Source organism: Chelonoidis abingdonii, chromosome 4 (assembly GCF_003597395.2).
Source record: "Chelonoidis abingdonii isolate Lonesome George chromosome 4, CheloAbing_2.0, whole genome shotgun sequence".
NCBI classification, from domain to species: domain Eukaryota; kingdom Metazoa; phylum Chordata; order Testudines; family Testudinidae; genus Chelonoidis; species Chelonoidis abingdonii.
In genome coordinates this window covers 98,245,210-98,262,790 of record NC_133772.1, presented here as the reverse complement: position 1 = coordinate 98,262,790, position 17,581 = coordinate 98,245,210, and the positions used below count along the sequence as shown (strand labels likewise).

The 17,581-nt window shown below is 38.2% G+C and overlaps 1 protein-coding gene across 2 annotated transcripts in view; it reads right to left on the bottom strand.

The window, feature by feature from the left end:
- The window catches only part of DPH6 (diphthamine biosynthesis 6), a 435,665-nt gene that overhangs the window by 234,617 nt on the left and 183,467 nt on the right, over positions 1-17,581 (bottom strand). For both annotated transcript variants that reach the window (XM_075065492.1, XM_075065493.1), the window contains exons 7-8: positions 11,338-11,432; positions 4,198-4,285 (exon numbers count right to left, since the gene is read on the bottom strand). In XM_075065492.1, coding sequence (XP_074921593.1) covers positions 4,198-4,285; positions 11,338-11,432 — 183 coding nt within the window. The remainder of the gene's footprint in view (positions 1-4,197; positions 4,286-11,337; positions 11,433-17,581) is intronic.

The following is a 17,581-nucleotide window of genomic DNA, read 5'->3' as shown; positions in this document are numbered from 1 at the left end:
CCCTCGTTATTCATAAGACACTATAACTTAGCAAGGTAACTGCCCTCTCTCCTGACCTTTTAGCATGCTTTCAACATGCCAAAGCACTCTAGGCTGTTTTACAATAACATTATACCCTTTTTACTGATGATTAAGCTAGGGAACAGAGAGATTCAGCAATTTGCTCAAGGTCGCAAGAGTGTCAGGTACACAGACAGAACCAGTCCCTCTTCAACTAAGCTCTATAGGTTTCAAGAGTCTTTTTTTTTTTTTTCTGGCTAAGTGAATTTGAGTGCTTGCAAAAGATACCCCCCTTGACAGTCCTAGAGACTGAAATCCTGTTTCCAAAGAACTTGCACAGCACAGGCAACAACGCTACAAGATTCCCCACACCGCTCCATATGCCTCAGCCCTAGTCTGGAGTGCCCAGTGCTAGGAGTGAAAGCATACTTCAGTTTACATTCAGTCCTTGGCCTCTTTATAAACTTATAAACAAGGATGCTAATTGGTGTTATTTGTCATGTTATCTTTTGTGATATGGACACATGTCCACTAGGAACTTGACAAAGACTACCAGTTTATTTCACATATCAATGACCAGTTATCAGATAGTAACAATTTTAGCTCACTACCACCTGGGTCAGATTTAAACCAGTGATCTTCTGTAGAAGCATCTGATTTCATATGAGCAAACTATAAAGCAAAATACAATGGGTGAAATCTTGGTCCCACCGAAGCCAGTGACAAAACTCCCATTCAACTTCAATGAGTTTAAGATTTCACTCACTATATGCCTGTGATGGAATATGTGTTGTGGGGAGGGGTATGTGTGAATCAATAGCAAGAACAGCAAACGATGAACAAGTGAAAAGCTTTTTTCACATTTTAGCTGTACAAAATCAAGCTCTTATAGGAGAAGTAAAATATTGATGAAGATAGATTTCTATGTGATGTACAACACAATGGTGACCTTGTTTTTTCTGATGAAGTAAATGAGGCCTCCACGGACTATCAAAATGAATGTGCTATTAATAACAATATTATTTTTAGTTGTTTATAATAACCCAGGAAAAAAGCTTATTTGATCTGTTGATACCCAATGTTTTTATAAAGCTTTAATAAAAATATTAAGAAAATTATCTTTTTAGCCTTTTCTGTATCATGGGTAATGAAAGAAAAGAGGGTGTAGAAAAAGCTTTTCAATTATTATGCAAAAATACATCGTGGAGTTGCACAGTAATGTATTAAACGAGAACAATGAATAAAATGTTAATCTCCCTCAGGCACAACAGCTCATTGTGTTGCTAGAAACAATCTAAAACAAATTTCTATCCAGTCTTTGTAGTTAAACATGAAGAAATTTATTTGAAGAAAATGCACCACAGAATGGCAAAGAGAGCAGAGATTTCTTTTATTGTACTACCCAAAATTGTGGAAATGATTATAAAATAGTCAATTCAAAGAATGTAAAATTAATGCCTGTGAAACATAACTAAGAGAAGGGACTTTTTAAACACAGAAATAGAGATGTTATTTCAGCGATGAGATATGCATAACAAAACTGATATTTGATTTATATTAGAGCCACATATCACTGTGCCTTTTAGTGTTTGGAAATACTATGCAGTCTATTAATGGATTCTCCAAATGATTATATAAATGACTACTTTTATATATTTTTTATAAATTGCAAATATTTTTCTCATGCTTTTAATAACCTCTTGCAACAAAAATCAATTTCTCTACTGAAGTACATTTTTCCCATTGTTGTGGTAAGGCAGCTCTCAAGGGCTGAATTACCGACTGATTAAAAAAAAAAATCATAGGTTATCTAAACACATAATGGAGGAGAAAAGGTACCATACTACAAGAGTTATCAATGGTTATCAATCTTGACAGTGTCACTTAAACATTATGTGGTTAAACTATGCTAATTTATAGCTTATAGTTTATAGTTACTATGGAGAGGCAGTCATCTTTGAATACTCTTCTTGAAAACATAGCTTATTATACCATGACATAAATAAATTAATCTAGAGCCAAAAGATTCTAATGCCTTTTCCCACAACACCATCATTAGAAAACAAACTGTTTTCCTTTTTAACTCTAAAAGATGTAAGTGTACACTAAAATACAGACCATGCTTCTATAACCCTACCTCTTTAAGAACGTGACAGCTTTGTCTACAATCAATTTGAAATATGATTTGCTATAAAACTGCTTGAAACTATGAGGCTTTAACAAAATCTGAAACATCTACATAAGAAGGGGAAAAGAGCTTCTGAATAGATAAAAGTAAAATCTTGATTCTTATATAAAAAGTAATGCATTTTAATACGATTTTTTTGCCTGATTTATGTAAAGCTTTGTGTTTTTCATCTTCCCTAACCTGTCACACTGTAGTGATGAATGGTGCATTTTAGCATCAAGTTTGCCACGAGCAATAAAGTCAGTGCCCCCAAAGAAATATTAATGTATTTCCACTACTCTCCCTCACCAGAGCTTTCTATTATTCAGCTTATTTGGTTTCACTTCACATAGTTGGTTGACATCATTTTCACAAAGTCTCTCATACAAATATTTTAAGATTTTACATTTTAAAAATCCCAGACAAGAAATGATGGGATGAAGCAGGGAGTACCTGCCACAGTTGAAAAACTAGGAATGAAGTCATTTGGGAAGAAAATAGGGAAACATTTTGTCTCTTTGGAGAGACAGAATGCAAAAATTGAGACAGTATTGCTTATTGATAAAAATAAACAATCTGTCTCTCCTAAATAAAGACTATTGATACTCTACGTATACTTGAAATGTTCAAAAGTCACCAGATGCACACAAAAAAACCCCCACTGATGCATTCCGTAATGATCCCTGTATATGAAGTAGCTTGACTGATTTTCAGACTGTAAAAATAAACAGAAAAGGAAAGTAAACTACAATCAGCTGCAATACCAGAACCTCCTCTCCTCGCCCCTAAGTAATACCAAGAAGGTTTCAAGCACAGAAGGAAGATCCACAGGCATGTTTCATCAAAAAAGCAGTCTTCAAGATAGATCTTAAAAGAAGAAATATCTTTATACCTGACACAAAAGCCATCAAGGAAATCTCTTATAAATCTATTATCCATATAACTTACCTGCATTTTAACATTATTTAGTAAGTGTCCCTAAGTTCAGTGTTGTAAAATAAAGTTGGTAACGAAAAGTCCTACTTTGATATACTATTGGCAGCCCTTTACAAAATTCTTAACATGTTATTAATTGGAGAAACATGTCAATATGTTCTTGTTTATCATTAGAAGTATTGCACAACCAAATTTCAAAAATACTCTAAGGGTATAGAAGTCTGTAAATGAAATGTTACCATTTACAAACACGCAGAAGGAAGAAAGGTACACTGCGTGTGTATAATCATTAGGAATGCACACATAGTCAGGGTAAGTTTGCAATACTCAAGAATCTGTCAGCACACATGTACCTCTACCCATTACCATTACTAGGGCTCTTACTTCTGTACTGCACATTTTCCATGCTATTATAAGTTAGAAACAAACTGCATCCCTTTGAACTACTGCTAATATTTCTTAAGCTGTCTATCAAGTTTGGCTGGACAGCTCTCTCCTTATATGACAGAATATCTCTCTGCAGTAAACTCATTTTACTGTGGGATAGCTGACTGGAACAGGATTAGGGAGTGATGCTTCACCTCCCAGACTTAGAATCATTACTAGCTTGGGTTCTCTACCATATGTGAAATGAGAGTCTGGTAGATACAACTCATCTACTGGGGATCAACAGGTCTCTACGACACCTACATTTCACCAAAAATAGCAATAAGAAAATCAACCTTACAGCAACTGAACACTGTTTATAGTGTTTGCTAACACAAAAGTATCAGTTGTGTTCCACAGCATGGGTGGCTGCACATGTGCTTGGCTGAACAGTGTCTGCTAAGCGCCTTAAGGTTTCAAGATGAAAAATACTATACAAATACTACTTCCATTCATTCATTTGGCACAAGTGAGCATCTGTGCTGGGTCTTTCAAATGGAAATTCCAAAAAAAGAGTTAAAGTAAGTATAGGTTTTACAGCAAGTAGAAGGACAGAGCCAAAAACTTTGATGAAGTACAAATTGTGAAAAAGCAACATAAAAAGGAAGTAGTCCATATGTCTTCACTGTCTATTCAAAGCAATATAAGATTTACAAAGCTGTACTTGCCTTATCTTCTAAATGTAATTTTAAAAAGCGGAGGTAAGCCACAGGTGCAAATGCATCAGCTGAATGTACAACTACTTGAGATGAGTCCCTGAAATACAGAATCATAAACACCGTGTTTTAATGCATGGTTTTATGGACAGGCAATGCCCATTGTCCCTCCTTAACTATTCAACATGGTTTACCAACTACTGCCCAAGGGTTTTGTTGTTTTAAAAAACTGATTAATTAAGAGAAACTCTTTTTGTCATAAGTTTTGGTTTAATATAAAAAAAAAACCTCAGCAGACTCTCATAATTTACATTTTATTTCATTGTCATAAATTTAATTCAGAAAACAAAAACCATTAAACAATGGGCTTTAGCTTCGGCTTCCTTTTCAACCGCAAAATGTGTGGAAAATCAATGCAATTTACACCCATTTTAAGTCTATTTCAAACTTTCAGAGCAGTGTAACCAGCCTTAGTGTGAATGAAAATCAGGCCCACTGAAACTAAGTCTAAATGACATGATGACCCAAGCACTGATGACACAACTGTAAGCCAACCTTTTGTTAGTCAAGAGAACCACTAAGTTTTTATTTTATCAGCATTTTAAATCTTGGGATAACCTCATTTCCCACTAAACAATGCTCCAGGAATCACTATAATATTTGTCCCATTGAGAAATCTGATTGTGCCATTTAACTATCTTACACCTCATGTTGAAGGATTAGTAGACACAACTTGCTAATGCTAAATGCATTAATGGTGTAAACTTCAGATACGCTGACTGAAACTAGTTAATATTTAGTTTTCATTTTTACAGTCCTGTCAACCTCCAAGTCATAAGAGGCAGTATCTATTGCCCTCACCTGCACTGTTTCAAAACTAGAACATTTAGTAATGGAATTAAGATAGGTAAGGGAAAATACAGTATCAGAAGATGAAATACAAAAAAAATCTCAGAAGGTATAAGAGAAAGTCATATGAATAAAAAATATTAGGGTTTGGTTTTTTTTGGTACTCAGTAAAGCTACTGGCCCACAGACAGTTCACTTGGAATTACATTGAAGTAACTAGTCTTCACATTTTCACTAAGGAAGTGTAAGTATAGATACTCTACTTTGTAAACTGAGACTTTTCAGGATGTAATCTATTTACAGAGCAAATGGAAGATATCCAGGGGGTCAAATGATAAAATTAAGTTAGTTAAAGGAAGGACATTGGCATCAGCTAGAGAAACCAGTGTTTAATGTCAGAAAAACCAATCAGTGTTCTTATTGCAAATAATCCCTAGAACATTTTGGATCAGATCCTCAGCGCGTCTAAATGAGCATAGCTATATTAATTTCCAAAAGGTGATGATCTGGCTTATTGTTATCAGGACGACATTCAATGTAGGTTAGAAATAGCAATATTGGGAGCAGAAAGATTTAAGCTGAAAATCCACTGGTGAGTTTTACAACTGCTTTGTTCCCAAGGGTTCACGATTTTGGTACACCTGATAGATGTCTCTTTGGAAAACATTAAAGAACAGCAATGGGCAAAAAGTGACTGAAAAAATGATATCTTTTTTATAGAAGATACCTACTATGCTCTGTATTCAGACTCTCATTTTCTACTTCACTAATTAAAAAATAAGTTTCTACTAACAATACTTCAAAAAATTATACCTTGCTCTGAAAAATCAATACAATGAGAGAGATATAGGTGATATATTTGTTCACACATCAATAGAATTATTAACTCTAAGTTCCATTGGTATTGCTAAACTGTAAAAGAACCCACCTTGCTGTCCAGATTCCAGGTTCAATTTGTAGGGCTGGAAGTTAGAAAACTTCTAATTTACTTGGCAACTGAACACATTTTATATTGAGTCTCTGACAGAGAATAATGATTTTTCAGAGGCAAAGCACCCTTTAAATAAGGGGTTTGCCTACATGAATAATTAGTTCACGTCATGCTGGGGTGAGACTTTACCCCATGCTACCCTGGGATGGTCTATGTCCATGTGCTGCTGATGCCCATGAACAGTTTGTGAGAGTGCTTTGATCTAGTCATCTTTGAAATGAAACTAGCTCAAACCGCTCTAGTTGTTCGTGTAGACAAGCCCTAAGACACAGTACTACATAAGACTTCATAGGTGCAGGAATTCATTTCTAATATACCTATTTAAATAATGCCAACGAAACTGGAAACATCTGAAAGCATTTGGTCAGACTTGAATGATTTCCATAAAAAGTATCATTCTGCTTTATAAACATGCTTTGGAATTGATCATTAAAAACTCCCAAGATGATAACATAATACCAAGGGACAGCTTTAGTGAATGAATGCCAATGCATTTTTGAATCATGAGCACTAAGAAATTATTGATAATGAAATCTGTGGCTCAGTTGTATATAGCTATTAAATGAAGACAATAAAATATTCCTGTATGAAAACAAATAATTATCTTTAGTCATTCATTTTGAATTCTGTTCTCATACAAAGCAGGAAGTGGAAACGGATAAAATTCATGCACACCATGAATAAAAACATAGAATAAGAGATGGATTGTAGGAATGCCACAGAATTCAGTGATGATATTCTTGATAAATGTTTCTTGTTTATTGATTAATTTCCAGGAAATATTTAGGGAAGTCTATTTCTTTTCTGGAATGCATACATTTCCTACTTAGAAATGATGATGTTAAGGTATGTATGTATGAACATATGTATAAATAAATAAATAAGGGGACACTCTTTTTATTTGTTTGTTTTTAACTGTATTTGGCATTAAATAAGGTCACCAAGCTGAAAAAACTAAGAAACACTGCAGTAGAAGAGGGCATCTCAGATACCCATCAAGAAGAAGAATAAGGTAAGTACAGTGGATTTGAACAGAAAGAGTAGAGAAATGGTAGTTCATGGCAGTTGTGTAAGTTTGGTTAATTCTGTGAGGATAAATTTGAGGATAGTCTGTGGTTGGATAGATGGGTTCTACTAGAGTAGGACAGGAGTGAAGAGAATTTGGGGATATATACATTAGTAAGGCTGCGAGTCTGTCACAGAGGTCACGGATTCCGTGACTTTCCATGACCTTCGTGACGTCTGCAGGGCCCCCAAAGCACCAGGAGTGGTCTCGTGTCATTCCCTCGCCAGCACCAGGAGCAGTCCTGGGCCGCGCACGGCTGTCTCCACTTCCTCGGAGCACCAGCAGTGCCCCGGAGCTGCCCCCCCCCCCATCAGACCTCCCTCAAGATTTTGTCAGGGGTATATAGCACAGGTCTTGGACCATGAATTTTTGTTTACTGCCCGTGACCTGTCCATGAGTTTTACTAAAAATACCCATAACTAAATCTTAGCCTTATATATAAATAATCTAAAGATTTTTTTAAATCATCTCAGGGATGCTGTAATCATCTCAAAACTAAATAGCATAAACCCAGAAAATTCAGAATTAAGGTTAAACTTCAAAGTGTTCCAAACATGCTAAGTTACAGAAATGTAGTTAGGGCATCCAAATACTGTACAGTATAAATACCATGACAGAAAAAAAATATGAAACAATCCAACTAAACCCCCTACCCCCCAGCCCACCCCTCCAAAAACCCCAACAGTTTAATTTAATCTGGAACCAGAAACACTAATATGCATTAAACATGGATGTATGGTTATTGCATGGTGGTACTGCAGGGCCAAGTTAAGATTGTTTGGCTGCTTCAAATGAAGCAAAAGGTTAAAGTCTTTTTTTCAGAAGTGCTGGGCATCCACAGGTGTCGTTGACTTCCATGGGAACTACAAGTGCTCAGCACCTCTGAACTAGCAAGTGTATGTGATTCGTTGAAAAAATTATAGTAGACTCTGGCAAAACCAAATCTCCTGACTTTCCTTCCTGTTTCGGCCACAAGTTCATCCTTTCTCTCCTAAATTTTGCATATCTTTAAACTTGTACATCTTCAGATGTCTAGTTCAATTAACTCAGCATGTCCCTCACAAATTCTCCTCTGACATGAGAGGATACATGAGAAATTTCAGCAGTAAGAGATATTTTCACAGAGAGCTTGGTGGGGGAAGGGTAGGAATAAAATCAGTCTTACAAGGGTAGGCGAGTCACAGAGCCTTAACTAGACTGCCATCATTCCGTAATAAAGCAAACATCACTACTGGCAATTTTCTCTTACCCACAAATCTAATAGACTGCCCGTGTGTTCAGAGCAAAAATTGAGGAAATGCATTTTGTCAGACATTACACATATGATAAAAACATCATCCAGGAAAAACACTACCCAGGAGTCTATTTACTATAATAGGTGAGTTAGATTTTTTCTTTCCATGTTTTGTGGGGAAGACTCACCCTCACTGTTTTTTGCTGGGATCTACATTTCATGCAACCACAGGTTTTTTTTAGGGAGAATAATTGGACTAGTTTAGCACATAGGATTTTTGTGACTTTAAAAGTCCTTAGAGATACTTGTATATCTTCATCTAAGCTTCAAAATTTTTCTGAGGTGAAATATATTTGAACTATGCCAATCTAACCAACTAGCACCTACACCACCACAGTGAATGGCATAGCCTACCTACAGTCTCTAGAGTATCTAACAAAACAGCCAAGGACCTCTAAAAAAGCAATAATAGTGTCACAGATTCATAGATTCTAAGGATCCAGAATGGATCCATTGTGGTCATCTAGTTTGAACTCCTGTATAACACAAGCCACAGAATCCGCCCCTCTCCCCCGACCACCGAAATTCCTAGAGCATATCTTTTTTAAAATCCATCCAATCTTGCTTTTAAAATTCTCAGTCATACAGAATCCTCCACGACCCTTGGTAAACTGTTCTAATAGTTAATTAACCTCATTGTTAATTTTTTTAATGCCTTATTGCCCGTCTGAATTTGTCTAGCTTCAACTCTCAGCCATTAGATCTTGTTATAACTTTTTCTGCTTGATTGAAGAGCCCATTATAAAATATTTGTTCTCCATGTAGGTACTTACAGACTGTAATCAAGTCACCCCTCAACCTTCTCTTTGTTAAGTTAAACAGATGGCGCTCCTTGAGTCTAACACTATAAACACATTTTCTAATCCTTTAATAATTGTGGCTATTCTGTGAACCTTCCCCAATTTATCGACACCCTTCTTGAACTGGAGACACCAGTAGCTGATGAACCAGTGTCAAACACAGTGATAAAATAACCTCTTTAGTCGTACACAAGATTCCACTGCTTATGCATCCAAAGATCATATTAGCTATTTTGGCCACAGCATTGCACTGGAAACTCAAGTTCAGCTGATTATCCACCCTGTCCTGAAATCTTTTTCAGAGTCACTGCTTCCCAGAATAACGTCCTCTATGACCTACATTTTTCGTTCTTAGATATACACATTTACATTTAGCCATATTAAAGCCCATATTGTTTGCTTGCGCCCAGCTTACTAAGCAATCCCGCTTGCTCTCTCTCAGTGACTTGTCCTCTTCATTATCTACCACTCCCCAATTTTGTATTGTCTGCAACCTTGATCAGTCATGATTTTATGATTTCTTCCAGGTCACTGAGAAAAACATTAAACAGCATAGCCAACAACTGATTCCTGTGGGATGCCACTAGAAATCCATCATCTCAGTGATGATTCCCCATTTACAGTTACGTGTTGCAACCTATCAGTTAGCCAGTTTTTAATCCATTTAATGTGTTCCATCTTAATTTTCAGAGGTGTAGCCGGGTTAGTCTGTATCCATAAAAACGAGGAGTCTGGTGGCACCTTAAAGAAACGACCCTTAGATTCGGTGCCAAATGTAGTTCCACCAGACCTGAGGGTAAGGATCATAATATAGCCCTCCATAGTAATCCTCTCCTCTCTTTAACAATAGCTGACACTTTTTAGTAAGACATGAAATCATTTTACTGCAGTCTTGTCTTTATTCAGGCAGGGACTTCGAAGGGCTTAAGGGAGTTAAGCACCCAACCCCAATGTGTGTGAGTGTGTGAGTGTGAGAAAGAAAGAAAGAAAGAAAGAAAGAAAAGCAGCAAAACAAATTTCAGAGCATTGATATGAACATATCTTATGATGTTAAATAACAAATTTTATAACAAACGTAGACTGAATGCTAGTCACTCTTTTTCTGGATGATGCTGTTGTGCACCAATATTACCAATTATCAATACAATGCTGATCAGACCACAACATTTTGTCTGGCTGAAAATACAGGCCTTGATGAAGACACTATATCAAACGGGTCTTATCTGTAAAATAATAAAGTGCCATAAATGCCTGCTCCTTTTCCCACTGAAATTGATGGTAATTTGCCATTGATTTCAACAGAATAGTATCAGCCCCTTAATTGCACAGTAAATTTGCCACATTTCCTCTATTGCTCACTACTGCTAGAAGAAGATATAGAAGAATGGGCCTGTTTCACTACAGCACTAAATGTCCATATGTGCCATAGTGTTGACCTTCCTTAAGTTGATGTATCTGAAATGGTATGCAAGTGACATTCCATTCTTAGACACTGTTTATTTCGATAAGAATAGGAACAATAGTCAAAACATCTGAAAATACACAGGTTAAGCTGTTCAACATCACGTACTGTGAAACCTGAATCAAGACAGAGAAATTTCCCATATCCCTCTAAACAGATTTTAACAAATTTCAGCAAAGAAATAAGCTACTCAGAGTAGCTGGATGGATTCAAGCAAAGTTTACATTCAAAAATGTCCCCTTAGTAACTGATGGAAAATGTTTAGCATGATCATTCTAAGTCACTGAAGTTGAAAAAAGAAAAAAAAAAAAAGACACAGAGTTAATGGAACCCGCAGGCTACTGATGTGGCAGTTTATCAAATGTAGCTGTAATGAAAGATAAATATTACAGGCAATTCGCACTTCATGAAAGGATAAAAGTGTCAGTGTGTAGGTACCAGTTTTACTGCAGGCCATAATCAGCAAGTAAACGAAAGTGCAAATGTCTAAAAAGTTTATAGCCTTCTATGAAGGCCTCGTCTTGTCAGGCATTGATTTAGGTTTTCAGAGGACTTTGCCAGCGTTAAACAAAGTGAATGTTTGTGAACTTAGAGGACATGTTCTACTCCTGCCAACAAATGTTGCCTCAAGCTAAATGTTAATATGTTCCCATCACTTAAATTTAAGAAGGGGAAGAAACAGTTCCTTACACAATTATCTTCTTCTTAAACAGAGGACAGTCCAAAGTGAATGTTTCATATTCCCCACCTTCTCCACAAACATGAACTTCATACTTCTTACAGAGCTGAAACAAAAGGAAAAAACAGGTGGTTAGAATAATTGCTGCTCCTATACATAGCATCAAATATATTTTACTGAAAATGTACATGTGAACAGGGCTTATAGTAACTTTCTCAATCTAGGTGTCTCACTACAACTCTAAAACAAGGAACAACCTCTAAAATGCACTGCATGTACTTGTAAGTTTTTGACTCTCCTCTACAGTACTTTATACAAACTGATTTATAATATTTTTGAAGTTCCAAAAATTACTGCCATGTTCATTTCCATCTCTGCAATAGTTACACTTCACCATCCAGATAAAACATCTCAGTGACTGCACCCCACTAGAAATGGAAGAATGTTGAAATAAGATTCCTTTAGGAAACTGGCTGGAAAATAACAATAACCTTTACATCCACTCCCAGATCTCATTATACAGTCTGTGACATATCTTGTGTTGTAAGCTCTGACCAGAAGCTACTGAATTCAGCGAACACATAATATTATTATAGCAACAGGTTTAACAATTGTGCTCTATGTATTTGTTGGCACAAACTCTTTTCCAAATCTTCAAGTAAAAGAGTTAATCCTGGCCCCACTAAAGTTAATTGCAAAACTCCTACTGACTCCAATGGAGCTGGGATTTCATCCTTAGAGGAGAAGAAACATTAGCCATTTTCTTTTGGTTACATCCCTGAACATTTTTCATATTTTTTTTTGCACTTTGTTTTGTATTTACCTGATAGACAAGCCAGATACAGCATACATGAAAGTAAATGTAACAGCTGTAAAAGAATACTATTGTCTGGTTTTAATCATCCTAAATCCTCAGTTTAGCAGTTTCTCACTTGAGGCCCGATCCAAAGTTTTGCTTGAGTAAAGAGCGTAGAGCCAATCTCTTGAACAGTACAATCTAATTCTGTTTTAATAACACTGTAATGGTAGGTGGTAACCATGCAACGTAGGAATTTAATTATGCCAAGAGCACATATTAAATCTATGATACAGTAAAAATGCTAATTGGACACAGTACAAAGCTTTTCTAGACTCAAGATTCCACTCCTGCACCTCATGATTTTGTGGTTATAATTTGACTTTTAAGTGGTCCTCATTCTTTTTAAGAAAGTTATAAACATTGTTACTCCTGCTCTTGTATTATCCTTTAAGAGGTTCATCCTGCAATCTCTCCCTTTGTGGAGTTTCCATTGACTTCATTGGGAGTTATGTGCATGGAGGGTTTCCTTGAATGGCAAGACTGGATGCCAGAATCAGCACTGAAAGCTGATTTGAATGCACTGGGGGGAGTTGGGTCTGTGGTTTCCATCAGGGCAAATGGAGCAGAGACAGAGATTTAGGGCAAAATCCAGGGCCTTTTCCAGGCAGGTGACTGTACACTGATCTAAAATGCTGCAGTGGAGTACACAGAGGAACCCACCAGGCCTCCACTGGTTGAAAAGGCCAGAAGCATCTGGAATGGAGAGTTTTGGCAATTAGCCACCAAAAAATCATATATGTTACATGAATTATTCTGGGACAATAGGATACACCTCTCTTACTGGGAAGGATATATTTTTGACCAGTGTTAGGGAGGGAACTGTTAACTATGGATACGTCTACACTACAAACTAGGAGTGTGAACCCCCTCCTTGTGTACACATACTCACGCTAACCCTGGCCACATCTACACTACGCGATAATATCGAATTAGCTAAAATCGGTTTCATAAAACTGATATTATAAATTCAATTTCACGCGGCCACACTAGGCACAGTAATTCGGCGTTGTACGTTCATGGTCCGAGGCTAAGCCATCGACTTCTCAAGCGTTGCATTGTGGGTAGGCTCTCATTCGTAGCTATCCCATAGTCCCGCAGTCTCCACCGCCCCTTTGGAATTCTGGGTTGAATCATTGTCGGCAGTGGTTCTGGTAAATGGTCGTCAGTCACTTCCTCCAGGAAAACAACAGCTGACATCCTTTCGCTGACCGTTTTTCCCTGGATTGCTCCTGGCAGACATCCATTAGCCAGCACACCAGAAGACCCCATTCAGCTTTTATTTTTTTTTCTGGCACCCGTTATGTGTAACTGGGATGCGCGACAGAGGCGATACTCCAGTCGTACACAGCAAAAGCATTTACATTTGCTTTTCATGATAGCAGAAGATGGTTACCAAGTCGTCTCTGTTACCGTCTCACTGCCTGATAAACTGGCCAATGAGAGCGGTTATCTCTCCCCGCTGTACTGATCTGTGTATCAGGATAGTGCCCTTGGCCAGAGCATCGGCCGGGGCGCAAAAAGTAACAACTGGAAATGACTTCCCGAGGTCAACCTCCTTATGGTTTCATCAAATACGAGTGTCAGTATGTCCTGCCATAGAACAGGGGCAAGTGTACTAGAGGACATAGAAGTATCAAGAGCACAGCTGGCTCTCAATGTCAGTATTCACGGGGGGGTCGCCCCGTGCAACAACCCCCCGTTGGCTTCCTTCTCCCCCATCTTCCTGGGCTACCATTGGGCAGTGTCCACCCACTCACCCATTTGTGTCATGAGATGTGAAGAAATTGCGAGAATAGAGAACATGAGACTTGTTTAGTGAGATAATAATATGATGAGGAGAGGCAGCCTCCTGGGGCTAGCGACAGTCAGCAGGGACAATAAGCGGCTGCGGGGGAGGAGCCCAAGCATGCGCTGCTGATGACGAGTCCAGGAGACAGAGATGCTTTTCTTTACACAGAAAGGGAGGGCTGATTGAAGCTGCAGCCCCCACTTGCTAGAAATGAGGACGGTTACTAGCGGTTCTGTCCTATCTAGCTGGGGAGCGACCTAGAAGAATATTCTCCTGTTTTATCGTCAGGTGCCCCGTATAGTTAAAAAGCATTGGAGCACTCAGGGGTTCATGAGGACAGTTACCATCCTACTGCACTGTCTGCCACAAGAGAGGCGAAGAGAGCGAATAATGCTCTTCACTGCCGCAAGCAGTTGCGTCTTACTAGCTAGCATCAGTACACACAGGGTGACACGGAAAGAAGTAAGAATTGATTGTCCCTCTTTCTTGCACTTGGTGGGGGGGGAAGAACTGAGGTAGCATTCCTGAACCACGCCAGACACTGTGTTGAAGCCTACAGACATTGGGAGCCTCAGCCAAGAATGCAAAATACTTGTTCAGAGACTGCTGTGGACTGTGGATAGCTGTGAGCTCAAGCCTACCCAGCTCCCCTCTCCATCCATGACGTCCATGTTGAGTCTCTGGCTTCCCCGTTACGCTTGTCAACGCAGCGCTGTGTAGAGCTTGGAGATTGTTTTCGAACACTTTGGCATTTCATGTTCTGTAACGGCTTTTGATAGAACAGCATTGTTCCCCATAAACAGCGATCAGATCCAAGATTCTCCCGTACGGTCCATGCTGGAGCTCTTTTATTGGATTTTGGGACTTGATCGGCACCCGTGCTGATCAGAGCTCCACGCTGGGCAAACAGGAAATGTAATTCAAAAGTTCACGGGGCTTTTCCTGTTTACCTGCCCGCTGCATCCGAGTTCAGATTGCTGTCCAGAGCGGTCAGTGGTGCACTGTGGGATACCGCCCGGAGGCCAATAACGTTGATTTCCATCCACACTAACCCTAATCTGATATGTTTATATCCATTTTAGCGCTACTCCTCTCGTCTGGGAGGAATGCAGAAATCAATATAAAGTGCTCTTTATATTGATATAAAGAGCGTTGTAGTGTGGACGGGTACAGCATTAAATCGATTTAACGCTGTTTAAATCGATTTAAACGCATAGTGTAGACCAGGCCTCTGATTGAGCTAGCACAGGTATAAACAGCAGTGTAGATGCAGTAGCAGTGGTAGCGGCAGAGGAGGCCTGGCTGAGCCCTTCTGAGTACAAACCTGCCTGAAACCAGTGGGTATATACTTGGCACAGCTCAGCTACGCTTCCACTGATGCTACCAATGTTACTGCGGCTATACTGCTATTGATATTTGTGCTAGCTCAATGAGAGCTAGCGGAAGTATGTATACATTAGCAGGGAATCAGATTCCTAGTTTGGAGTGTAGACATAGTACATCTGGGTACACAGCTGGGGTGGAAGGGAGGCAGTCAAGCTAACTGTTGGCAAGTGTACAGTGGAGGTACTCATTCACTCCTAATGTCTGGTAAAGTGAGGTGACAACTTCCCTTCCCCAGACCCTTAACCCTCAAACGAGGGGAAGGCAGTGGGCTTCCAGCAATGGACTAGGGCATACTAAGGTGGGGTGGTGGGCTAACAGCAGCTCTCCACCAGGGGAAATCATGACCTGCACTGTACATATTTTAGCTGGATAGTTCCCAGAAGAGTTGAACTAATAAAGTTGCTGCCTAATTAAACCACATCACTTGCACCTTCTCTGTCTGTATATGTGTCCAAGACAATGGGGGCCTGCATCCTGGAAAGCAGTAACTCTGTAAAGGATTTAGGTGTCACAGGGGACAAGCAACTCAACATGAGCCCTCAGTGTAATGCTGTGACAAAAAAGGCGAATATGATCTTTGAATGGATAAACAGGGAAGTAGTGAGTAGGAGTAAGGAGGTTTACTTGGTCCTGTCTGAGCACAATGAATTCTCAATGAGTTCTCAACGTCCCTTCCAGCGTTACATTTTTAAGATTCTATGATTTACTTTGTATTCTGCACTGGTAAGACCAACACTGGAATACTGTGTAGAGTTCTGGAGTCCACATTTGAAAAACCAGAAAGGGTGCAGAAATGAGCCACAAAAATTATTCAAGGGCTGGAGAAAATACCTCAGAGTGAGAGACTTAAAGTGTTCAATCTGTTTATCTTATCAAAAAAAGATTGAGAGGTGACTTGTTTATACTGTACAGTACAAGTAACTTTGTGGGGGGAAAAATACTAAGTAGTAAGGGACTCTTTAATCTAGTGGAAAAAGAACCAGTGGCTGGAGGCTGATGCCCAACAAATTCAAATAATAAATTAGGCACACTTTTCTTTTTTTGTAACAGTAATGGTGATTGACCATTGAAACAAAGTACCAAAGGAAGTAGTGGAGTCTTCATGTCTTGAGCTCATCAAATGATGACTACATTCCTCTTTGGAAGATGTGCTTTAGAAGTCAATGAATCAGAATCAGAAGTCAATGGGCTCAATACAAGGATAATTAGATGAAATTAATGGCTAGTGATAGACAGGATGTCAGACAAGATAATACAATAGTCCTTCTGGCCTTAAAATCTATTATGTGTAATTTTTATTAATTATTATTATTGTCATTGCTGATCCGACTCCTTGTGACTTTAATTCAGTTCTGAATCATTGTAAACTATGCATCTGATGCTTAACATGTTGAGCACCCTCAGCTCATTCCTTATACGTGATAGAGTAACTATCTGTATCTGTCTCTAATTGAAGTGAGATCAAAAATATTAGTCCCCCATCTCCTTTTTTTTCCAGGATAAATTAAGGCAACATTATTTTTACAGGCATTTAGTCTTATAGATATATTTTCAGTGAAACTGTTTATATTTTACACAAGACCAAAGTTACTTTTATATTAGGGGATTTATTTTTACAATGCTACCAGAGGATTTCAAGTAACGGATATGTCTGATATGTTACATAAAACTGTACTAGTATTCCTGAGTATGGAGAGTGTAAGTTAAGCTTTCAGTTTTCCTTAATAAGTATTTCTTTTAAAATATTTTTAATAGATCTGGATGACTTGAGTCATCACCTTAGCATAAAGAACACCAGGGACTCTGAACACAGACATAAAAAAAGAAAGTAGTACAAAGAACTTAATCCTTTTACAGGATCAGATTTTTAATCATGGCCCTTTGACACTGAATATGAAGCTGGAAAATGTTAAATACCATTTTGCTTGCACTCTCTTCAACCTTTTATTTCTGAAAAATATCTAATAGCTCAGACAAAGATGGTATCTGTCATAAAATTCTACATGACTGTTTACTCATTTTGTGATGGAAAATTCAAATCTCATCTTAAATAAAGATAAAATTATCTTTTTAAAGCCAAAGCTATCACAGGCATTTCGTTCCTAAAGAGAGAATATTTCCATGTGTAAAAATAACCAAACATACATTTAATCAAGCCTTCGTTTTCAAAAATTATACTCCTGACATACAAGACAGTTTCACCTGTCAAAAAGTGCAGCAA